Source organism: Xyrauchen texanus, chromosome 13, assembly GCF_025860055.1.
Source record: "Xyrauchen texanus isolate HMW12.3.18 chromosome 13, RBS_HiC_50CHRs, whole genome shotgun sequence".
In the NCBI taxonomy this organism is placed as follows: Eukaryota; Metazoa; Chordata; class Actinopteri; order Cypriniformes; family Catostomidae; genus Xyrauchen; species Xyrauchen texanus.
This window is the reverse complement of record NC_068288.1, coordinates 38824587-38850231: the sequence shown is the minus strand read 5'-3', so window position 1 is coordinate 38850231 and position 25645 is coordinate 38824587. Positions and strand designations below refer to the sequence as shown.

General features: G+C 35.9%; 2 protein-coding genes across 2 annotated transcripts in view; one reads left to right on the top strand and one right to left on the bottom strand.

Annotated features, from left to right (window-relative positions):
* Positions 1 to 13607, top strand: part of LOC127654117 (potassium voltage-gated channel subfamily B member 1-like) — a 37473-nt gene extending 23866 nt beyond the window's left edge. The window contains exon 5 of the mRNA XM_052141126.1: positions 9233 to 13607. Coding sequence (XP_051997086.1) covers positions 9233 to 11161 — 1929 coding nt within the window. The 3' untranslated portion in view covers positions 11162 to 13607. The remainder of the gene's footprint in view (positions 1 to 9232) is intronic.
* A 2990-nt stretch (positions 13608 to 16597) lies between these two features.
* On the bottom strand, positions 16598 to 24812 carry LOC127654455 (somatomedin-B and thrombospondin type-1 domain-containing protein-like). Its single transcript, XM_052141661.1, has 5 exons — positions 24530 to 24812; positions 21492 to 21683; positions 20674 to 20752; positions 20196 to 20378; positions 16598 to 16816 (listed from the first exon to the last, which is right to left on the bottom strand). Exons 1-5 carry the CDS (start codon positions 24810 to 24812, stop codon positions 16699 to 16701), a joined length of 855 nt encoding a protein of 284 aa, XP_051997621.1. The 3' UTR covers positions 16598 to 16698.
* Positions 24813 to 25645: the final 833 nt, after the last annotated feature.

The window sequence follows — 25645 nt, the reverse complement described above, 5'->3', positions numbered from 1 at the left end:
CAGAGGGCATTTTTAGTGCAAACCCTTTTCTGGGTGTCAGAGATTGGATTGCTGCTGGAATGGATATGACAAGGAAGCAAAGGCCATCGGTACGAAATAAATGGCACGCAAGGATGGGAATGGTTTATCAAATCCAGTGTGTGATTCTGAGGCAGGCACTTGGGAAAGCGACTGACTCTCAAAGTCTTTCAACTAAAACCAGATTGAAATGGAAAGCAATGGCCTCCGTACGTTTCTACTGTTCAACATCAGTTTATGGGTCATGTAAAAAAAAAAAAAAAATTGCCATTTATGCCAGAAAGGTTTTTTTATATGAAAAGGTTACAGCTAAACTTTCAAGAAATCATGATTTCCAATATAATATTATATTTATACATGTATAGAATTATTATGTAATTATCATTAATATATTCAATTCAGAAAACATGTAAAAAATATTAATAAAATATTATCATTCATGTATTATCATAATAATAATATATTACATGTTATATATATAAATATATAATAATAAAATATTTGTATAAAAATGTATTATTAATATTTTTATATTTACATATGAATTTTTATATATATATATATATATATATATATATATAATACAATTACATATTAATTACCTATGACATTTTTTTCAGAACTCATTTTGTGCCAAACCTGTTACATTCTAAATGTTTTGGGGTTGAATGTTACATAGTGTAAGATCAGAGCAACATGTTTAATCATGGCCATCAAATATCATTGCACTACAACACATTATTTACAGTCAGTATTCAGTGCCAAGAATGTGTTTTCTTGTTTTTCTGTATAAAATGTATCTTTTCCCTTCTAACAGAGTGCAGTTATTAAGCTTGGCATGGCTAATATAAGTGTAAACATGATGGATGGATGGATGGATGGATGGATGGATGGATGGATGGATGGATGGATGGATAAATAAAAGTTATATTGAATTACATGATAAACTCATGTAAAGAGTCAAAACTATCAAATTATGTGACCAAGCTCAGTATATCAGTAGCAAGTCATTGGGACATACTTAGCACACGAATGACACCATTTCCTGAGAATGACCCTTATAACTGCTACAGCAGGTTTCATGTGGCAAATTAATGAGAATATCAATTTGAAAAAATATGAATTACATAAATTTAAAAATAATGCGATTGCCCTGGTACACCTCTCTTAATTACCTCTTCCTTGAATTAACTACAATCCTGAACACTATCTGTTTTCTGCATGGTGTTGCTGCTTTTAAACTTTAAACATTCAGGTCAAGAGTCAGATTACATGGTCAATTCTTCTGCCAGCTGTCCTTTAGGGTCCTAATTAGGGTGTGTACGCTGTGCTACATTACATGTATTGTAAGTCTTGTTCAGGGTTCTTGTCCTCTCTACAAAGGATGTGTTGTTGCTCTTTACATTGCAGCTTTCGTCTTGTTGTCGTAAATGCCTTTGCCACTGTCTCCTTTTCCATAGACGCACACTTACGCACACACATGCATTCTTTTCCGTGTCGTCACTGTCACTATGGCAACTGTGTCTTGTGGGACGCTTGAACGCACAGCTGTCTCTGCCAGGATAAGCAGTGGTGTGTGTATGTGTGTGTTTACTTTGTGTGCTAGTGTTTTTTTGGTTGGTGTTTGATCCATTGTTCTATGTCTTTAATGATTTATGTGCATTGGATTAACAAGTATTTGTGTGTGCATTGTTATCATCTCAAATAGAGTGTAAATTGTGTGGCATTGGTGCATTATTGCTTGTTTGTTGCAGAAAAATGTTTGATCTTTAATTGTAGGTTGTTCTTGAATAACACAAATATAAGTTATCCTATCCATTAAGCTATCTATGTTATAAAGCCTTTTTACAATATCTTTAATTACTCTTCAATTTACTGACACTGGAAGTACGTTTCCTGATATCTGAAATTAGCATTGTCACAAGTGATAACAAAATTACAGATTTTTAAGTGTTGATATCAGGAATGATACACTATTACACTAGTAAAAATGTAAATATTGATTTGAAAAATGACTGTTTTTACTACTACAAAAGAAGTACAGTGCAGTATAGTAAGACATGTATTTGTATATATTGTAACTGCATTTTGAACAGAAGTGAATGAAAGTTAATTGTGAAATTCTGCCAGTGAAAATGCAGTTACAGTTTTCTGCTTAAAATTCCATTTTTGAAATTAAGTATGAGTGTTTCTGTAAGTAGTGTTGTCATTTTTATATCAATTCTATACATTTTTATGTAAAACGGCCTCATCCAAGATGACGATGAGTCTGCATACAGAAGGGAAGTTGAACAGCTGGCCATCTGGTGCAGTCAAAACTAGCTGGAGCTGAGCATTCTCAAAACAGTGGACTTTAGGAGGAACACCCCAACATTAACCCCGCTCACCATTCTGAAAAGTGCACTGTGGCAAACTGTGTCAGATTCATTAAAACAGACATCAATGAAACAATGTTTATTAATGATACCAACATTTTTTATAATGTGCAAAACGTCTTTTCTTTACTCATTGACAATTTACATTGGACGCAAGTAAAATTATTCACATGCACATGTACATAACCAGTCAACGTGATCCTCAGTTGATCCATTACAACGGCATGCGCACCAGAATGGCTTGTTTACACAAGCAATGTGTTCATTGTCAGTATTTTTGTAGAATGTGTGAAAGTGAATGAGATTTAAGAACAGGCCAGTCTTCTGTGCCCCCCTTACAATGCCCAAACCCACCCCCACCCCCCCCCTTCGGGGTGCGCCACACTCTTTGATAACCACTGCCCTAAACCGACACCTAAACCTCAGTGGGATACAAATGTGTGATAGGAAATGCCGCTTCTCAGTGATTTGTAATGATGTGGCCAATCATGGGATACTGGAACTCTCAGAAACAACATGCAGACTTATTGTGTAATCATGTTGATACCTCAAATGATGCGACTAAATGAGGAGTGCTTTTTCATGTCTAAGCGATCAAACTGGCAATATTCACCCGATGGATGAAGAAAAAATCCCATAGATCTACATTGAAGGAGGGAGTCGAGACATATCTAGGGACCAGAATATCAAAGAGATTAGGGGTGGACTCTTTTAACTTGGCAACCAACTGGCAACCACCCAGAACACCTAGAAACCACAGAACACTTCCTGGCAACCACCCACAACATTGCAGCATTGCAACACTGACTTTTGCACAGCAAGCACCACTCACATTTTCTCAAGAAAATGTAAAAGTCTTGTTTGTTTGTTTGTTTTTTAATTTAATTGTTAACCATAAAATGCAATATTAATAAAAGCATACAAAGTAGGGCATTAAATATCCGAGCATGCTGTCTACTGGATCATCTAAGGTGTGCATGTGTTTGTGTGTGTTCCAAGACAGCATTCCAGTAGAATCCCGAAGCTGCCTGCCTGCTGCTATTAATAACGGTGTCAGGGGCTGGGCAGGTTTATATATAGACTCTGCCACTGGATTTTCCCTCTCATTGCAGACAAATGAATAATGAACGAAAAAATAGGGCTCTGCCAAGGACCAGTCGATCAGGTCAGCTAGTGTGTGTGTGTGTGTGTGTGGGGGGTGTGTGTCTGAGGACACAGCTGTTGTCTTTGCATCTCAAGGACTACACAGATAAATCTGAACCACCCCTTCTAGCCAGACCGGAGATGTTTTGAGCGACGAATAAAAGATGAGGACAAAGAAGAGTGTTACTAACAACTCTTGAGGGACAGTATTTGAAGGGATATTTCATGCAAAAATTTAAATCTGTCATTTTTTACTCATCTTCACATTTTTTTTTTATCATTTCCCCCATGAAACAAAAACATTCTCAAAAAAATTGAGAATGTTAGTCTCAGTCACATTCACTTTCATTGTATGAAAAAAAAAGATGACGAATGTAAATGGCGACATTCATGTGACATTCAGCCTAACATCTCCTAACATGTTCCACGGATGAAAGGAAGTCATACGGGTTTGGAACAAAATGACGATAAGTAAATGATGACAGAATTGACATTTTTGGACATAATATACCTTTAAGAGTGGACGATTTACAAAGGAATGATTCACTTCTATAGATATTCATAGAATGCGTGTTTGCATTTGATTGCTTTGTCATGCCATCATTTGGTGGAAAATGTGGAAGACATGGTCTCTTCTGGTAACCATGGCGACAGTGTCACTTTTAGGGGGACGTGAAGGCGGGTTCGGCAACACTATCAGAATCCCATCTCTCTCCTCTTCCTTTCTGTCTGCCCACTAAAATGACCAGTCTTGTTTTGTCTAGTTTTTGTCAGTTTTAAAGGATCATTGCCCCAAAAAATTCACATTGAAGATCGTGTAAGATCTTTTGAAAATGTAAAGGATTATGAGGGGATCTAAGTGGTTAATCGCATGTTCCTATGCAATTAATAGGGTGTTTTTGGTTGTTGCTAGGTGGAAAGAAAACTTCAATTATTGTTGTTGGAGTTGTGGCTTAACAGTTAGTAGACATGACCTTGTTGAGTTGTGGAGCTCATGTGGGCGTTTTGAGTTAGAATGGCTTGTGACTTTTCTGGCAAAAAGCATATTGTTATGCTACCAGGCAAATGCATAAACTTAAAATTCTCTCATGAATAAAAAATAAAACAATTAGGCTGTGGTGACATTTTAGCTCAATTATATAACATGGGTCTTTGCACGTATCGTGCTAAAAGCAAGTAAAATATTCTTCTAAACAGAAGAGGTTTTTAAAGTCAATGCTCTATTGAGCTTTAAATCAACAAAACCTACCTGTTTATCTGCCTTCTTTCTAGTGATTGTGTTAAAGGCAGAAAACTGCATGTTAAAAGTATTTTTAATCTTGCAGAATAGATTGGAACAGGACTGGCAACTTTTTTGTATCTGACATCTGTATGTTTGTATGTAGCGGTAAGCCAGGCATGGTGTTGATGTTGATGATAAGAAGAACAAAGACTTTGACACTTATCAAACAATCCTCTTCATGTGAATGCCTCCTACCAAGTTTGAAGTAAGTTGCCATGACAATGCTGCAGTAACGGTTGAATGTCAGTGGTCAAGGTCAAAGCAGGAGTTCTCACTGAAGAGTCAAAGAAACATCTACACAAAGAGCAGGATATGTGTGTTTATTGTTACTTATAATGACATACTATTATCCTTTTTCCTATACATAATTTATTTCTCAACATGGTCTTTATAACACTTAATTTAATTAATTGCTCAGAGGGAAATTTTATTGCTCAAAGGCTGCTCTTAGCTTTATTTTGCTTTCTTTTAAAGGTAAAGTGTGTAATTTACAGTGGCAATAGCAACAGGATTCAATAGAAATAACCCTGTTTTTAAACAGGTATCCAGGATATTTCCCTGTCGCAATTGGTCGGACAAACCGATAGTCCCGCCCCAAACTTACTCTATTGGTTGAGTCAGTGGTGCAGTGACAGGCTGGTCGGTATTCTCAAACAAACACCAATTTGATAGCGCCACAGAGCTACAGTGTTAGAGCGCCACAGAGCTACAACAAAGGCTTGTTTTGACTGTAGAAACACATGTTTGGCACTATTACTCAGACACTGTTATGAAATCAGAACACTTTTACAGTAAAACATAATTTGAAAAACAACACATTTTAAAGATTGTATTACAGACCAACCTACATTTTCACACTTATTCCAAAGTGATCATCGGTAGCTAACCTCATTGTTGTCCAAGTGTGTTGGACATTGGACTCTGGAGTATGTGGTACGAGACCAGCCGAGCAAGCAAGCTGAGATTTGAGACGAGAGTGTCATAGAGGCGACACGAGATAATGATTCAGAAAATTAGCTTTTCCTTTCTCATTTTATTTTTTGGTAATTGGATGTTAAGTTGAGGCATTGGTTAAGGGTAAGGATGTCTGTTTTGTGTCTACCTCTCATTGGATTTTAGATGACTATTGTTTAGGTTAAAATTTTAAGTTAGTTTACTCAATAAAACCTCCACCTAAATTAAAACCCTTGTCTGATTACGACACCATTTCACTCACTTTTGGTGCCCCTCGCTGGACATTTCACTGGGAAACTGCAGCCAAACAGGCACATCATTTCATTTTGCAAAAACATTTGCCATGGTCAAGTAATGTTCATGAGACCAGGCCGGTGATTACAGTTTTAATAAGGTTCCATTTATTAACGTTAGTTAACAACATTAGTTAACATGAACGAACAATGAACAATAATTAAGCATTTATTAATCTTAGTAAATGTTCATATTTGTTCAATCAAAATTTGTATTTGTTGACATTAGATAATGCACTATGAACTAATATGAACTAACAATGGTCAATTGTAATTTTCTTAAATTAAAAAAGATAAAACAATGCTGTAAAAAAACATAATGTTAAGAGTATCCTTACAGAATACCGAATGCATTATCTAATGTTAACGAATAGAACCTTATTGTAAAGTGTTACCAAAATATATTTTGATTGCAGGCTTTGGTATCTTGCCAGATCTGAGCAAAGAACTTTTCTGAGACTGTAGAGGAGACACATGTAATCACTAGGCTATTGTATGAAATTTTAAAACATAGGAATCTTATGTATAAATCTGAGATATTAAGGAGATCTCATTAGTGATTTTTCTTTCCAATGGGATGCATTGAGTTTGTGTGCCTTTATGGGATATCCCGCTGTGCACAGCAGCTTTTTGAGTGTGTATTTTACTGTGGGTGTGTATGTGTTTGTGTGCAATTGAGTTGCGTGTATCTCATGAGAGAATCATTTGTATGTGCTTATACGAGCAACCCACTGGATGTGATAATGAGCCACTCATCTGAGATTATGTGAAAATGCTGGGATTTCCCCCAGGACATCCTTCTCCCTAGCCATCTCTATACAGGGAGTTGACCCTGTTATGCCTTCCTCAGCTTGAATGTGCCCAGATATTATTTGCAAATGATCACTTGGTCAATGACTCAATTGATTGCACACTTAGAATTTGTGCTGAACCCTTTTAAAATGAATTCCCCAACGTCTGAGCATCTACATCAAGCATTTTTCCGATGTCCATTGTCACTTTAGTGGACTGTCCTTTTTTACCTGCACTATTCACTTTTTGTTTTAAGAATATTTTGCAATGCACAGACTTTACACACATGCTTGGCCTTAAAGTCCAAGTAAATTACCTAGAAAGGAGTCTTTCTTACCTCTAGGGTTCAAAATCACTCTGTCCACCCTACTCATAGTAGTTCCATTTTTGTTACTCAGAAGTTGGTCTTTCATAGCTCATAAGACTTCATGGAGTTTCAGTAGATTCTTTTAAGCATAAACGTTGTCTCAGATGTTTCTCCTAAAATACCTTGGGAGAAATAAGAATATACAGATGAGAATTTTTTTAAAGAGTATGGATCTATATCAAATGACTGTGGATAGTGCAGTTCAGATAATTTGACCTTGGAAGTAGGTGAGAAATATTTTAGTTCACATCAAATTATCTGAATTTTGATTGCAGACTTTAGTATCTTGTCAAAACAGAGCACAAATTAAGTTCTCAAATTGACAGCCAACTTGATCAATAAAGACTTACACATATTTAGCAGAAATAGAAAGTATACCAATGACATTTCAAACAGCTAGACATTTCAGTCTTGTATCAGACAGTAGATGATAAAATGGGAGGGAGTTGGGAGCTCTGGTGTTGCTTAGTAGAAATTGTGGTTGCTGACATTGTTGTGGAAAAAATTCTGCTGAAGCTTTGGTATGCTTATAAATAAAAGGCTAATCTTTGCTGATTATAGGTTATAGGCTGTATATAATCGTATTAAAGTTTCTAAACTTTTCCCTCATGTCTCACATGACTGGAGCCACCTCTTCTTAAACACATTAATACACACAGGCAGACACCTGCAAGTGCAATGAGTCACAAATGATTTCCCATAGCATTCATATGGAGGCAAATCATTTGATAATACTGGCAAAAATAGATTAGCTGGCTAAAATTGGAGATGATAGTGGAAGAGGTTCATAAATCTGTTATGCCATGGCATCATGGCAGTGCTGTAGGTGACCATGAGTATGGGATAGCATAATTCATCACAGAATGTACCTTGATTAACCTTCAAATTTGACCCTGTTTTTCTCTCAAAAAGGACTCACATTTGTAATTTTTAAAAGTTAAAGGTTAACCTCTTACTCACTCAAACATGTTTTTCGGTAATCACAATCTGCACATCCATGGTCCACCCACTGTACATTCAGTCTGATGAATATTGAAAAGAAAAAATAGAAAGAGAAACAGACTGTGTTCCCAATTTAGGATGTGAATACTTATCTAATTTCTAATCTTTGAAATAACATTTCGAAGACGTAATACTTTAATCTTTTTCATTCTTGTTTCATTTTTTTTAGGAAAATTACTGTTTTACACAAACTTAATGCATTTAAATAAAAACATAATGAGCATTATATGAGGCTTAACAGATGCTTACATGTCGATTTTGAGGAAACTATGTTTTAAAAGAGTTATTGCATGCTTTCTACAACTCATGTCAGATCCTCTTGCACACAATAACATAGAAAAATCATTGAACTATATATTACCACTTTCTCAAGCCCATCCTCTCTCTCTCTCTCTCTCTCTCTCTCTCTCTCTCTCTCTCTCTATTTAATTGCCTTTACATGTATATAGAGCTTAAAGTGAGATAGTTCACCCAAAAATTTAACTTGTGTCATCATTTCCTTATACGATTTTTATATAGTAAGATCATTTCCTTATATTCCCATAAGACTTATATGGACTTTAAGTACAGCTATATTAGTCAACGCGTCAATGTTGGATTTCTCCTGTGGTTCTTAGATGAAAGTTTCATACATTAGAGCTGAGCTTTACAGTGAATATTTACACTATTTTAATCCAATATGTTTTTACCAGTATTTAAGGTTTTCATTAAACAAGTTTCTTCTTGTTTTTTTATTTATTTATGGAATAACTTATCCAAATCATAATTTGCTCTCCCTCATTTTGTTCCAAAGCTATATGACTTGGACACAAAAGGAGGAGATGTTAGGCAGAATATTAGGGATTGAAAGCCTCAGTCACCATTTCCTTTCATTTTATGTAAACAAAATGCAATAAAAGAGAATGGTGACTTAGGCTGAACATTCTGCCTTATGTCTCCTTTTGTGTTAAACTATCCCTTTAATAATGGATTTTTGTCTTCAATGGATTCTTTTTTTGTCTTACAGATTTTGGCCATCATCTCTATACTATTCATTGTGCTCTCTACTATCGCTTTGTCCCTTAACACCCTCCCGGAACTGCAAGACACAGATGAGTTTGGTCAGACTGTCGATAATCCCCAGCTGGCTCATGTGGAGGCTATATGCATTGCTTGGTTCACCATGGAGTACCTTCTTCGCTTTCTATCCTCACCAAGCAAATGGAAATTTTTCAAAGGTCCCCTGAATGTCATCGACCTGCTGGCCATCCTACCATATTACGTCACAATATTCTTGACAGAGTCCAACAAGAGTGTCTTGCAGTTTCAAAATGTACGGCGGGTGGTACAAATCTTTAGAATCATGCGAATTTTGCGCATTCTCAAACTGGCACGTCACTCTACAGGGTTGCAATCACTGGGGTTTACACTGCGACGAAGTTACAATGAGCTGGGCCTGCTTATACTCTTCTTAGCCATGGGCATCATGATCTTTTCCAGCCTAGTTTTTTTTGCAGAGAAGGATGAGGATGATACCAAGTTCAAGAGTATCCCTGCCTCCTTCTGGTGGGCCACTATTACCATGACCACTGTGGGATATGGGGACATTTACCCCAAGACACTTCTGGGGAAGATTGTTGGTGGCCTCTGCTGCATAGCAGGAGTGTTAGTCATTGCCCTTCCCATTCCCATCATCGTCAACAATTTCTCAGAATTCTACAAGGAACAAAAAAGACAAGAGAAGGCCATCAAGAGGCGTGAGGCTCTTGAGCGAGCCAAACGCAATGGCAGTATAGTGTCCATGAATGTTAGAGAAGCATTTTCACGTGGTGCAGAGCTTTTGGATGTGGTGGTCATGGATAAAGGTGAAAGAACCCAGGACAACAATCTCTCACCCAGTCGGTGGAAGTGGTCATCTAAGCGGGGAGCATCTGAGACCAGTTCAAATCGTTCCTTTAATCCAGACCAAGGTTCCCCGAGCAAGGCAAGGGCCTCTAGTCCACAGAGGCTTAATGCACAGAAACTGGAAGAAATGTACAACCAGATGGCTAAGACTCAGTCTCAGCCCAACCTGAACACTAAAGACAGAAGCTCATCTAAAGCAGGACATAGAAGGGATGAGATTGAGCTAGGAGCCTTGCCAGGTCAAGATGGTGACCCACTAAATGGGGGTCGCGAAGGAGTGGTGGACATGAAAAGTCTGTCCAGCTTCGACAGTTATATCAGCTGTGCAACAGATTTTCAAGAGAACCCACGATTCCCCTACAATCTCGCAGGGGGCTTGTCCCTCCCAGAGAGCTCTAGGTTCTCTCACAGCCCTGGTTCAGGCCTCTCTAGTCGGGTCAGCGTGAACCCAAGCCTGCAGACCACCATGGAGCATGAGACCATGCTTACACCACCTTGTTCTGGTGCTAAACCTCTCAACACTGATGGTTCACGAAAACCAGGTCTGCTTGGAAGCTCTCAGAAAGGGCATTTGGTTAAGGCGAATCATCGCAGTTTTGGTGAGACCTGCCCATTGGGTGGTCCTCTATCTGACAACTCTCTTCTCTCTGATTGCTCCATCCTAAGTCCAGAGGTGTCTGTCTACACAACAGCCAGCAGCAGGACTCCACCTAAGACACCTGAAAGGAAGGCATTCACCCCTGCGGTCTTCACTTTCTATGATGCATCTATTAGTAAGTACATTGATGCCGACACGGATGACGAGGAGCACTTGCGTGAGGGTGGCCAGTCAGAGCGTCTGCTGGGTGGCCTGAGCTCCAAGCCTCGTCTTGGTGGTTACCAAGGGGGCAACAACCATTTTGAAGCTGCCCAGAGGCTGCTAGGTCAGAACTGCCTATTCCCATTGGGAAGTAGCCCAAGTGTTGGTCACGAGAACCACGTGGCTTCAGAAAACTTGCGGAGGCCCAAAGGGGACAGGGGAAATTCCAATACTTTTGATAAGGGCCTCTGAGGCCCTAGAGTTGTGAATTGGACTCTGAAAGGAGTCCAAGAAGGAATAGAAGGCCAAGGAGAAAGCAGAGACTAAAGTACAATGGAGAATCATTATACGGGGGGCATACCCTGGTGACTTTATTCGGGTGATTTCACTGGAAAACAGCGGTCATGTTACATAATTATGGAACAGGATCTAGAGGATGTACCACTGCCCACATCTCTTGCCTTTTGGTCCTGCATTGGTCCGTCGTAGGGGTAAGATACAGCCAGAACAAATCAGGCCTATGGTTGTTTGAGACAAGAACAGGATTAAACCTTAACTAACTTGAGGCTGTAAACTTACCATTCAAGTGCAGGTAAATTAAAGTGGACAGTCCGTCACTGCCCACAATAACTAGTCACTGTCTAGAGCCCACCTTAAACATTAAAATAAGAGACAAAGTACATGTAAAACCCTGTTTACTAGTGCACCCCTTCCCTGTCCCCTAATAAACTGGCCTTACCTAACTGCAGTTATGGGTCTGCATACAGTAAGCGTGCTTGTGTGCAAGCATATATGATTATAGGGAGGGCTGATGGTATGATAATGTGCACGTACTTTATATGATAACTATGACATTCCTACACACATACTCACTCTCCAGAATATATTCACATACTGTGTGAAACTTGATTTATTTATTTTTATATATAGACATGAAGATTATTATCTGTAGAATTGTTACATATTTCTTGTCACTTTTATCGATAAATGAATAAATTGTTTATTGTTCCATCAGAAGAGACCAAAATCTGTTCATATTTTCCTCCCCTCGTGTTCATTTATTAACATTTTATCCCTTATTTATTTGTTTTTTTCTGGAATTACTAAATTCAAAAAAAAAAAAAAATACAAAATATTAGTTTGTTAATAGGTAGTTTATGAGTGTTTAAGAAAGTAATGGAACAAGATACACCTCATGTCCAATGTTTTCTTGCAAAACACCCATGCTTATGATTGAATATCACAAAGAAATTAATTAAAAACTAGCACATGCACATTGGCAACCCACACAGATGCAACAATGAGAACTATATTGAATGGACCACAAAGTTATTGGTATTAGGCTGGAATAAATCTGACCAAGTGATAAACTCTTCAGGTCAATTCAACACTTCAGTTCAATTTAACAATTTCATAGCAGAGTATTTGGTTTCAGACACAAATCTTTCTGAATAAATGAATAAATATAAATATATATTTCTAAGGTATTTTTTAAATGATCATATAAAGTAAGGTAGATGGTCTAATAATTTGGCTTTGCCAGTGAGAATGTTTATTTTGAAATATTTGATTTAGTATAACGTTTTAAGGGACCTTTTGTGTCTTCACTAATTATTCTCTCAAAGTCACAGCTTGACCAAGATGATGACTGGTTTGTCCAATTCTACTTTTGAATGATGGATGATTTCAAACTTATCACTTTTGATAGAGAACTCTGTAAAACAGAATGTAATGCATGGCCACGTTTTCCTCCAAATGTGACATACACTGCACAAACTTCCTTATCCTTAAATTATTATATCCTTTTCGTCCTCACTATTCTATAACCACACAAACACAGTCCAGCATGTAATCACAGGTATGTAGAAGCTGTCCTGAAGATGACTATATCCAGTTTCCATGGTGATCACAAGCCCTTCCTCGAAGCACTCACATTCAGTTTGAAAACCAGGATAGAGAGGGCTAAATTAGATCAAAAACATTCACTCAATTGTATCCATGTCAACAAATACCATCACTGAAAAAGTCACATTGTTAGAATGTACTTCTCTCCCAGACAATGTTTGTGTGTGTGACTATGTGTTATCTAGGGAGCGAGAAGATGATCAGGAAAACTCTGCCTCTAGTGAGTCTTGGGAGTGTGTATGCTTCCATCCCTGTCTCAGCAATTTAGCTGAGTTGAACTGAAGTGTGAACGGAATACCAATTTCTGCAAGAGCAAGGGAGAAAGGCGTGTATGGGAGGCAGACAGAAAAAAATAGAAGAGAGAGGGCTCTTCCTTCTCTCTGCTCAATACGGAATAATTTATGACTGCCATAGGTGTACCGCTTACATTAATAGAGCAAGATGAAACTGCTTTCAGAGAGTTAAGGTCCCTTGCTGTGGTTGTGGTCTTGTAAGGGGATTTTATAATGTCCATGAACTTTCGGTTGTGTGATTCACATTTAATTCTCTATTCATTGCTTAGATTTATATGGTGAGGACATAATTTTTGCATAAGGAAAACAAAACCTATATTAGGACCTTTAAGAAATGTTGTCTTATGGCATAATTTTCATGACAATTAAGCACATTGACTTGACTTCCTTAAATTACCTTTATGTTTTACTCATTATTCTCAATGATGATTAATTTTAGATTCTCTTTGCGGCAATACAGTCATGAAAATCATCCTATATGTAATGACATTCATACATCTATCCGGTATATACATACATACATATAGTATATATATATATATATATATATATATATATATATATATATATATATATATATATATATATATGTGTGTGTGTTTCTTATTTTAATGAGAATGTTCATGTAATGAGAAAAGGGGTGAACAAACGGTGCAAAATAGGTTTATTTTATTTAGCATTTTTAAATTATTTTATTTATTTTTATTAACAGTACACATATTCCCTGAGAATCCCATGATGATAGTGTTGCTAGTACAAGTTGAGCTAATGTAACAATGGGGAAAAATCTTAATATTTTTAAACTTAAAATTATAATTTTTATGTTTTTTTTTCTTTTTTTTTGGGGTGGGGTGAAATTAAACATGTTCTTGGCAGGTTTATGTGAAATGTTCCCTCATATATTCCACTTTAATTGCCCAATCAGTCATGTCAGAATTAGAATATGTTGTCTTATTGCTGTTATGTTCTGAAGATATCATTCTATATAATGTCCCACAAAGTGCAGTGTTCTTAGAGCATTTACAAAGACAAGAATGAAATATATATGGGTGACTATTTGGGGAATATATATTTTTAGACACTATAGTCAACAAACAGTGATGACAATCAGTCAGTTGAGTCCAATGTCAGTGTCTTATTGGATGGTCTGATGGCATTAAAGGTGTTTTGTATAAAATGCCCACCCACATGTTAGCATTTGAAATCCTTCAAATTAAATGGTATTCAAATTTGCTAAAAAACGTGTCAAACTGATGATGCTTCCAGCATCAACATGGGCACTGTTTGAAAATGAATGGATTTTTTGATGTTTACGTTTATTTTTGGTTTACACTCACAGTCAATGTATTAGATTATTGGGGCTTTGAATTTTAATTGAGTTTATTATGAGAGGATTTGTGATGATTAAGGGTTTGTTTGCTTCTCATTTAAACTGGATAGCACAAGTGACTTCTTTCATTTATTAGATTTTTCTGTTGTCTTCTTATAAAATTGTACAGTAACAGTGGTAACTAGAGGTATGAAATTTAAGCAAGTATTTCATAAAAATAAATTAACGTAAACATTCATACTGTAGAGTATCCAGGGAATTAAAAAAACAGAGAGCACTGTTTACAATCCCTCCCTCGCCCCCTAAATCTTCTACAATGTTGTTTGTAGGTCTTTGTTTTGTATACTTTCTACCTGTTGACTTTCTATGCCGTTATTTCTGTACGTGTGTTATGTTGTTCAATGCATGTCGTACCTCTGAATCTGTAACTTGTTTTGTATGTGACAAAAGCCAATTCCTTCTTGTCTTGTATAGGAAAAAGAGCCAAAAATGTGTCAAAATATCTTTTGATTTCTTTTCAGTATGAAGAAGAGATTTCCCCCTACCCCCTTGGTTGGCTGGAATATCTAATAAATTATACAGATTATTCATTTTACCTTGAATGTATTATTCCGGTGTTGTCTACATTAGCTTTTGAAAGAAGTAATTATTTGCTGTTCACACGAAAATGAAAATTCTGTCGTCATTTACTCACGCTTATGTCATTCTAAACCTGCATGATTTTCTCTCTTCTGTGGAACACAAAAAAAGGTGTTTTGGAAAAACAATGGTGATTTTGAATTTCCAAATGATATGGGTCTGGAATGATGACAGTGAAGATGATGATACATCATGATATTAAATGATGACAGATTTATAATGTTTGTGCTAAAAGGATGATAATTGGCAGTAATAAGGTGTCATTTATTAAACAAAAAAATAATTGTGAACTAATATAGAATCTTTTCTTGCTAATGAATTATAATTCAAATCAACTATATATTATTTGGCATTCAAGTGTGGAGCAGGTGGGAGCGTTTCCACATATTATAGGTGTAGATTTAGGTAGGGATGATAGGGACATGTCCCTACAAACTTTCATACATTTGCAAATATGCCGACCAACAAAGGTCCTAAGTAGCTATAATTATTCATGTGTAAATTATTGTCATACCTCTTCTGAAGCAGTGTAGCGATGGTGTTGTCACGTGGCACCTGTTACTTTTCTCAGCGATGTTCAGGATAGACCAGATCAGAGTCATTTTTACGATTTAATTATTTTTTTTTCTGGAGATAATACGGGCGTATTTCAATTGGTATCTTAACATCCAATCCTTGACATTAATAGATTTAAACAAGCATACTATCTAAGTAAAAAATTAGTTTTGCATGCAGCACAATGGAGGATTCTTCTTATTTGGCCGGTAAGCGCCCTCTTGAGGAAGACACCTTAAAATTTGAACGTTTGTGTCAGAGGTGCAGGATTTCAAGATGTCAGTATAAATCTCAATAAATGTTTTTTTTGCACATTGAACATCAGGATAATTGGTAAATAATGTTTTGTCAAAAAATAAGGCATTTGCGATCAAAATGTTATTAGTTGTAGGCTGAACCTAAAGCCTACTTTGTTCAGGAGGCCTACTTTTTCCAGATTAAAAATGTAAGTACATATAAATAAGCAATATGAGAAAAGATGTGGGAGTCAGGGGAGTTGAAAAGGAGAAAGTGGGGAATGTATAAATGTATATGCTCCATTTTATCTTACCATAATTCACAAGTGTCTCCCCATAATTCATGTCATTTTGTAAATTGTTAATTTACACTACGCTTTGTTTTGATCTCCGTTTGTTTAATGCTGGATAAAACATTTTACAGAAATGTACTTTATGTCCCTTGGATATCATTTTCTCGAGGAAAATCTTCTTGAACAACATAACAATTGATTTTGACCCATTTATCTTAGGTTTATCACATAGCATATTGCTGTCACATTATCCAAGTTAATCGCATATCACATATTTCCTCCTAACTGTGCAGCCCTAGTGGTCATTTCTTTAATTTATCCTTTAGAGAGAGAAAAAAAGTCATATTTATTATGGTGATGCAGAGAAATAAGAAATTAGATTTGTGAGGTAATAATGTTATTTTGCCTATATTACTAGACTATCTTTGTTGCATTTACTTAATACCAACATTTTGAATATGATCCTTGCAATATGTCACTACCAACTTTCAAACAAAATCTACACACTTGCCACATATTGTTCTATCAAATGTGTGAGTTAAATGAAGATAAAACTGTGTACAGTAGGACAGGAACAGGAATCTCGGCGACGGACCCGTCTCCACACCCCTCTGCACTGAGAATTCCCCACGGCCTGCCACTGCAGAGATAAGCTCCTAAGAGCGAGAGAGCGAGAATGGGATGGTGAGATTGAAAGTGATGGGGAGAGATATAGAAGGTGCAGTGAAGATAGAGTGGTGCATCGGTTCATCCGGCTGTTGTCCTTGAAAATAGCAAGATAGAAAGGTTTCAATTCTACTTTAATAATAATAATTGTTTTTTATAACAGCATTTTGGCTTATATAAAAATTTGTAATTACTGTACAAATATAGATAGATAGATAGATAGATAGATAGATAGATAGATAGATAGATAGATAGATAGATAGATAGATAGATAGATAGATAGATAGATTTTTTTATTTGTATAATCTATCAAAAAATTGGCAATGTACAAACACCCCAATGTCATTAGGCTTTTATATTTAACCTTGATAAACAAGCAATATGTAAATCTCTTAAAAAAATAAAATAAAAACATTGTAAGACTCTGGAGTGTTCTAAATGAGTGCACAGGCCTGTTAGAAGGGCCTTTATCAAGTACAAGAGGTTTTATAAACAAGCTATTGTATAATTAGAGATGGCTTATGGTTCCCTCTAGTGGCCGGAGTGGAAGATTGCAGCAAGATCTGTGTCACATGAGAAACCTGGCCTTGCTCATTTAAGGAAACTCAACGTTGATTATTCTGGAAAACTTTGCGTTGTCGTGATAAAGATTATACAGTTTGGGGATTATAATACATATAGACATAAAATTAAAGGAATATTCTGGGTTAAATAAAAATTAAAGGGTCAAGTCATGTTTTTTTTCTTTCATTTTATTATTTTCCTTGAGGTTTTTATTTTAGTTTGAGTATTTTTTATGGCTGCCAAAGCTGAGCGTTTACTGGTGTAATTTAAAAAGTCTAAGATCATTACGTTTCTCTGGACAGTCTTGTGTTATCTCTATCTAGTGGTTATTTTCATGTTTAAAGTAATGTGGATTGTAAATGTTGCAAATTTTATAATATAGTGAGAATATGGACAAAGTAACAAAATACATTTAAGAATGATCCGCATTGTATCCATATGCATTTCATCAAATTATTATAAATCATTACTAAATTAATCTTTGGGGAGTATGCATTTAAAGGGATAGTTCACCCAAAAAAATGTAAGTTCTCTAATCATTTACCCAACCTCATGCCATCCCAGATGTGGATGACTTACGTGGCTGAACAAAATTGAAGATTTTTAGAAGAACATCTCAGTTCTGTAGGACCTTAAAATGCAAGTCAATAGGGGCCAAAACTTTGAAGCTCCAAAAAGCACATACAGGCAGCATAAAAGTTATGTATACGATTCCAGTGTTTAAATTCTAAAAATGACTTTAGAAGTGATATGATAGATAAGTGAGAAATAGATACATATTTGAGTCCTTTTTTACTGTAAATTTTGACATCAGCAGTCTCCTTGGCAATCATGATTTCAAGCTCGATTATATTTCCCAGCACCATCTAGCATTCTGCATTGTACTAGTAAGTGTAATCCAGCTTGAAATCATAATTTTTCCTGTAGACTGCAAATGCAAGATGTACAGAAAAAAAGTAGTTACATTTTGGTCTGTTAGAAGACATGGATTAAACCACTGGAGTCTTAAGAATGACTTTTATGCTGCCTTTATGTGCTTTTTAGAGCTTCACATATTAGACCCCATTCACTTGACAACATTGCTGAAATATTCTTCAAAAATGAGGGTGAGTAAATGATAAGAGGTTTTAAATTTTTCGGCCAGCTATCCCTTTTTCTTTTTGAGGTTTAAAATTGATGATTTTAATTTGGGATGTGTAGCTGAACTCAATTCATGACCACTGGTGGGTTTAAGAAATGGTAAAGAAAATGGCAGAAATTTGAAGTAAATCTAGTTAAGCTTATAAACAAGTAAAAGTTAATGTTATGATGTGAAAGTGTAGAAGAAAATATAGAAATGTATTTCATATATATACAGCTCTACTGAATTGCTCTAAATTTCTCTACTGTTTATAGGTATGTGTTTGAGTAAAACTATTTCTTTATTTATTTTATTCTATGAAGTACTGACAAAATTTCTCCCAAATTCCAAATAAAAAATTGTCATTTAGAGCATTTATTTGCAGAAAATGACAACTGGTCAAAATAACAAAAAATATGTGTTTTCAGACCTCGAATAATGCATCAAACCCAAGTTCGTATTAATTTTTAAACAACAAAATACTAATGTTTTAACTTAGGTAGAGTTCAGAAATCTTTGGTGGAGAACCCCTGATTTTCATTAATATTTTTAATGCGTCTTGGCATGCTCAGAAACTTCATTTAAATGAATATAAGTCACTCATTCCTAACTTTGGGATCCTTCAGAAGGATATGCAGAGATGCACTTTTTCCACAACCAGGAACACAACAATGTCTGGGGACCTTACTTGACATCTTAATATTTATGTTTGTTAAAAGCAAACTACAGTAACAATAGTACCATTTTCAGTGCTGAAGTACCTCAGCTGCATTCTCTTTCGCTGCAAGATGATTTCATTTTATGTAATGTATGCTATGAAGGTGGGGCTATTCAAATGAACACCACATGCTGATGTCAGGATGTGGCCGATTTCAAAACGAGTCGTTTTTGCAGAGTGGAAACAATAAATTCTTGTTTTGGACTGGAGAGGATGTTTTGAGTTCTGAAACTTGTAGTATATTTTTATAGTTCTACGATATTCAGGGTAGCAAAAAAAAAAACAAAAACAGGGTCACTATGTTTGATTGACATATCTTAAAAATGTATAAAGGAGTTTGCAAGATTTTTGGAATATTTCTATGACTTTTTGTAAAGTAAATTACATCACTGTGACATCATCGGGAAAGTAAATAAATAAGTAAATCGTTTAGCTAACTTTTCAATGGCAGCAAACTTCTCTTTTGCCATGTGGCCCCGTTTTGTTTTTGGGCCAAACAATTTACTTATTTATTTGTTTGTTGTAAGTTGTTGCTCATGATGACATCACAGTGATGGCATTTTAATACAAACGATGTTATGTTTCTTCAGATACTGAGCAATCAAACAGTGACCCCGTTTTATTTTGGGGACCAGACTACTATATATTGTTTATATATATATATATATATATATATATATATATATATATATATATATATATATATATATATATTATAGTAATGTGACTGATTTCCCGTGGATGGAGTTTTCTCAGAGAAAATCTTTTTTTTTTTTTTAACTAGTCCCAAGTCAACGTATAATTTTGTGGATATATTTTCAAACAAGTGTGTATTTTAACATTTATTTCAGTGCCTTGCCGCACAGATACTCATTGCGAGTGCATTGCTTGCTGTTGGCGAGGTGACTTAAAGTAGTTAAAGCAGTCCATTTAAAACGTTTATTCAGAAAGGCTTCTCTGCTGTTACCTTTCCTGCGTTGTGCTTCCCCCATCCCCTGAACAGTAGCGTTGGCCCTGGGCAAGAGCTGGTGGCTGACACTCCACACACACCTCATGCCCTTCCTTCAGGTACCGCATCCAGTGAGTATGAGGAGTGATACTGCGCTGACAGCCCACCGTCAGAGAGGTGAGTTCAAACTCCACACAGTAACTGATATGTACACATACACACATAAAATATACAATAAAATATTCACATTCAAATTTAAATAATTAAAAACTTTAAAACAAAAAACTCATTGTGATATTTAGTCACAAAGAAAATTGACAATTACAAACAGCTTGTAACCTGCTAAGAATGTACTGTGGTAATACCATGCTACTGACTGATTACAAGGCTACAATCATGTGCCATGCTACTCCATGGTACAACCATGTTACATCATTTTTTGATGGCAGTTGTCTTTTGTATTATTTTTTTTATTGGATGGGTTGTAAGATCTGACCCTGTGATATTGTTTGTGTCTGAAATCTCTCTCTTTTTCCAGGCATTTCCATAGCCACCAGTGGTGATGAGGGCTGGGACTATAAAAAATAGAAGACAGAGAATTCAAAGTCAAAGTCTATAGAAGAGAGATTTTACAGTAATGCATGTGTGCCCACACACTTCACTGCAAGTCTCTCATTCACTTGTTCAATGTAAATTACTGCATACTTAATGTACTTAGAAGAGGAAGTCGTATTACAGTTTAGAGCATATAGAGTCATATACATTATTCAACATGATTACAATGCTTCATTTGATTACCTAGTTGATAATGTGATTGTGAGATAAAGATAAATGTTTGATAAGATAAATGTTAGTCTTTAAAAAAAGTCTTAGATCTTAGAAAAAGAGATGTAATGTATGCCGTGGAATCAATCCAAGATTAACAAATCAATAGAATTATATATATATATATGTGTGTGTGTGTGTGTGTGTGTGTGTGTGTGTGTGTGTGTGTGTGTCATTCCCATTGATCCCATTGATCATCCCGTTAATTTTACAATAATGACCAGCTGACTGATTTATGCCTTACTTAGTACATATCTCATTTTAAAAGGTGTGGTATTACTTTTCTAAGTGATTGGACTTGATTTTTGTGTGGTAAATATATAAAATACATACACTACAACATCCTAGCATTGTGACGTTTTGTAAGAAAATATACAAATCTAGTCCATTCTTGATCAAGCAATGTGACATTGAAGGGTTATAACATTATATAAACTCGGCTTAGGTAGTTAAACAGTTTAAAGAGCCATCACAGTGTCTGAGGCTTACCAAGTGACTGCAGGCAGGGTCCCTGCTCATCATGGTACTCAACACAGCCTGCAGTCTGCTGTAGAGATGGACAGGATTTACCACCATTACGTGCCTTTTGAATCACCTGCCTCTGTCTGGTGCGCAGTGTGGGCTTACATGACTCCAGACAGCCAGACCAAACATTCCATTCACTCACCACACAGGAAACAGCTGGGATACAAACAGACACACATAGCAATATTAAAACTCGAAACAGAAATGAAAAATTTATTAAGAAAAACAGGCAAAGACTGCTCATTATATTGTCTTGTCATTCATATTTTTCCTGGGGCTTAAAGTTATAAAAGTCAAGTTGTGTGACTGTCAGGGGAAAATAACTAAATAAAATAATAATAATAATAATTAGGTTGTGTTCATACACTCTTGTATTCAAGGTGCAAGGATATTATTTTGATTCCTTTTACTTGATGGTTACACCACATTAAATTATTTTGAGTCATTAAACTGATGTTTAAATTTAAAGTGTAAATTAAATAAGTTTACATTTCTACAAACAAGACATGTGTGTGTTTAAACTAATATATATATATATATATATATATATACACACACACACACACACACACACACACACACACACACACACACACACACACACACACACTGGCAGCCACAAGTTAGGAATAATATACATATTTTGCTCTTATGGAAAGAAATTGGTACTTTTATTCACCAAAGTGACATTCAACTGATCACAATATATAGTCAGGACTTGAATAACGTGAAAAAGTACTATTACAATTAGATTTTTTTCTTCAGAACTTCTTAAAGTGTTCTCATCAAAAATAATCATCCATGTACTGCAATGACAGCTTTGCAGATCCTGGGCATTCTAGCTGTCAGTTTGTCCAGATACTCAGGTGACATTTCACCCCACGCTTCCTGTAGCACTTGCCATAGATGTGGCTGTCTTGTCGGGCACTTCTCACGCACCTTACAGACTAGCTGATCCCACAAAAGCTCAAAGGGCGTCTATTTCTCAAACTAGAGACTCTGATGTACTTATCCTCTTGTTTAGTTGTACATCTGGCCTTCCACATCTCTTTCTGTCCTTGTTAGAGCCAGTTGTCCTTTATCTTTGAAGACTGTAGTGTACACATTTGTATGAAATCTTCAGGTGCTGGCCTGCCATTGGGAGCATGTGGGCTGGGAATTGAACCACCAACCCTGCGATTGGTGGACAACCAACTCTACCAGCTGAGCCACAGCCGCCCAGCAGCCTGCCATACTGCCCATACAGTGGTAACTCAAAAACAAACTCAAAGACAATGTTAAGCTTAATTTAACAAACCAAACAGCTTTCATCTGTTTGATATAATGGAAAGTGATTTTTTAAACTAAAATAGCAATTTAGCATGATTACTCAACTATAAGGTGCTGGAGTGATGGTTGTTGGAAATGGGGCTTGTCTAGAGTTTGATAAGAAAATGACTTTTGTCAAATAGAGATGGTGCTGTTTTTTTACATCAGAAATGTCCTAACTATACTTTGTGATCGATTCATGGATCCCCTCCTATTATTGCATTTTATTGAACAAGTAAAAGATTATCAGACTTGAGCCAAAACTTAAAAGTACAGAATTTACAGAATGAAGTAAGAATTGCAAGATCATGTAGATTTACATTCTATAATATCAGGAAGATAAGACCCTTCCTCTCTGAACATGCCACACAACTGCTTGTTCAGTCACTTGTCATAACTAGACTGGACTACTGTAATTCTCTCATTGCAGGCCTCCCTGCATGTGCAATTAGACCTCTGCAAATGATCCAGAATGCAGCAGCACATCTGGTCTTTAATGAACCAAAGAATGCACATGTTACACCACTATTTATCTCTCTCCACTGGCTGCCTGTTGATGCTTGTATTAAATTCAATGCTCTGATGCTGGCATAAGGCACAGTCACTGGATCTGCTCCAGCATACCTAAAATCATTTCTGCAGAACTACACGCCCACCAGAAGCCTGCGGTCGGCTAAGGAACGTCACCTTGTCGTACCAACACAAAGAGGCAGCAAAACACTTTCCCGGACATACCACGTTGGTGGAAATGACCATTCCAACTCCATCCATGAAGCAGACTCACTCTATGTCTTCAAAAAATGTCCATGAGCACTTAAACAGTCAATAAAAAAAAAAACTTTAGTTGCTCTTTAATCTGTTTTTAATGCTATTGAAATCTGATGCTAGTGAATCGTTGTAATATGACACTTTTCGTACCACTGTCTCCTTAAGATGATTTGCTTGTGTTTTCCTCTTTTGTAAGTCACTTTGGATAAAAGAGTCAGCCAAATTAATAAATGTAAATGTAAAAACAAATTAATTTGTATTTTGTATGCACGCAAACAAGCACTGTATGTCCTAATATTAATTGTCAGAATCCATTAAATTTGAATTTTCAGGCAAATGTTACGTTCATTAACAAATTCACTCTTAAGTTCCAGTTCTTTGAAAACTTTTTCCACTCCTTTAGATTTTTAAATAATAAAAAGAAGCAATGTTTTGTAAAAAGTAGGCTGCGAAACATACGTTTCTGAATCCCCTATAAACTATGTTTTGAATGGAAGTATGCTGTAATCCATTATTCATTATAGTTGTTACAAATGTACATGAAAAACTAATAACAACTCAAATATATTTTCATTAAACATGCATATGAATTTCAACCTAAAATATGTTATCTATCACCACCTATGTACCTTATATATTTTAAACTTGCTTATTTTGCAGTAACATGTCTATACCTTTTATCTGTAGCTATGTAGTAGCTATACAGAATGAGTGCTATTACAAATGAATCAATTTATGTTTTTGCAACTAGAGTTTGTATTTTCTTAAGAAAATCTGCAGCACTGTATAAATAAAGTGTGGATAATTGGAGAAATTATTATATACAGTCATATAACTTCTATAAAGGCATGGCCTATTCTAGAATGTATTGGAATCTATTTTACAATTTTAATAAAAGCTGTCTGAAAATATGAAATTTCAGAAACCTGGACAGGCAAGGTCATAGTCGTGGCAACAGTCCAATGTTGTCTTGCATGCCTGATCGCAGTAACATTCCCCATATGAGTGATCTTGCCTCCAGCCCTCAGTAATACATGACCTGTTTTGTCCAAAGCAACACAGTCCTGCATCCAGACAACCTCCCTCGCACTGGGACACCAGTGTTACCAGTAGAGCAAGGTGGAAAACCATCCATGAGAGACTGGAGCTGCACGCTGACATGATAATGACCAGCCTGGATATGTTGCTCCTCTCATTTGAGGAACTCATGCATGTAATACTTCTATGTCCCAACTCCCAACACATCAGAGATGAAACATGCCATCTGACGGGCCTGTTTAATATGACATGCTTCACTCAATCATATGTTTTCTAGAGGGTTTCCATAGGAAAGAAAAATCACAAATGTTAATTTACAGAAACTCATTTTCAGTAATGATATAATTTACAGTTGTATAATTTACAGTTATACAGTTATAAATGTATATCTGTGGTTTTAACACTTTACGCATACAGTCAGAACAGCTCTGGGTTTTGTTATTATAGAAGAGGACCCTTTTCAGTGTTTCTTTAGATGGTCAGTATTGCCCATTGGTGATGAACCATGTGGAAAGAGAGGATTAAATTAATTCCTATAGCTGGAGGCTATTCATGCAGAAAGAACAATACCATAGGCACTGGTGCAATGTTGAACCTCACTCATATACAAATTCCCATGTCTCAGACCCAAATAGAGAGAGGGGGGAATATAAAAGATATGTGAGGTAACTAGGTACATGCAAGCACATATGATGTGTGTATAAACTATAAACTATACTATATAAACTAAATTGACTTAGTTTGTTGCATTTTTATCTCAAATTACAGTGCATTACAGTTATTTAAAGTTCTTTGCACTCTCATTGAAATTAATTCAAAAAAACTTTTGAAACTGACTTTTGCATTTGACACAAATAGAAACATCTTCAAATAAAGAATTTTTCCTCTACAGTCTTTATCTGTGTGTGGCAGTGGCTACAACTCATTATAGTGATTGAAACATACAAAATACTGAAAACCAACGTGTTTAGAAAACTTGTACTAATTCATACTAAGTTTGAAAA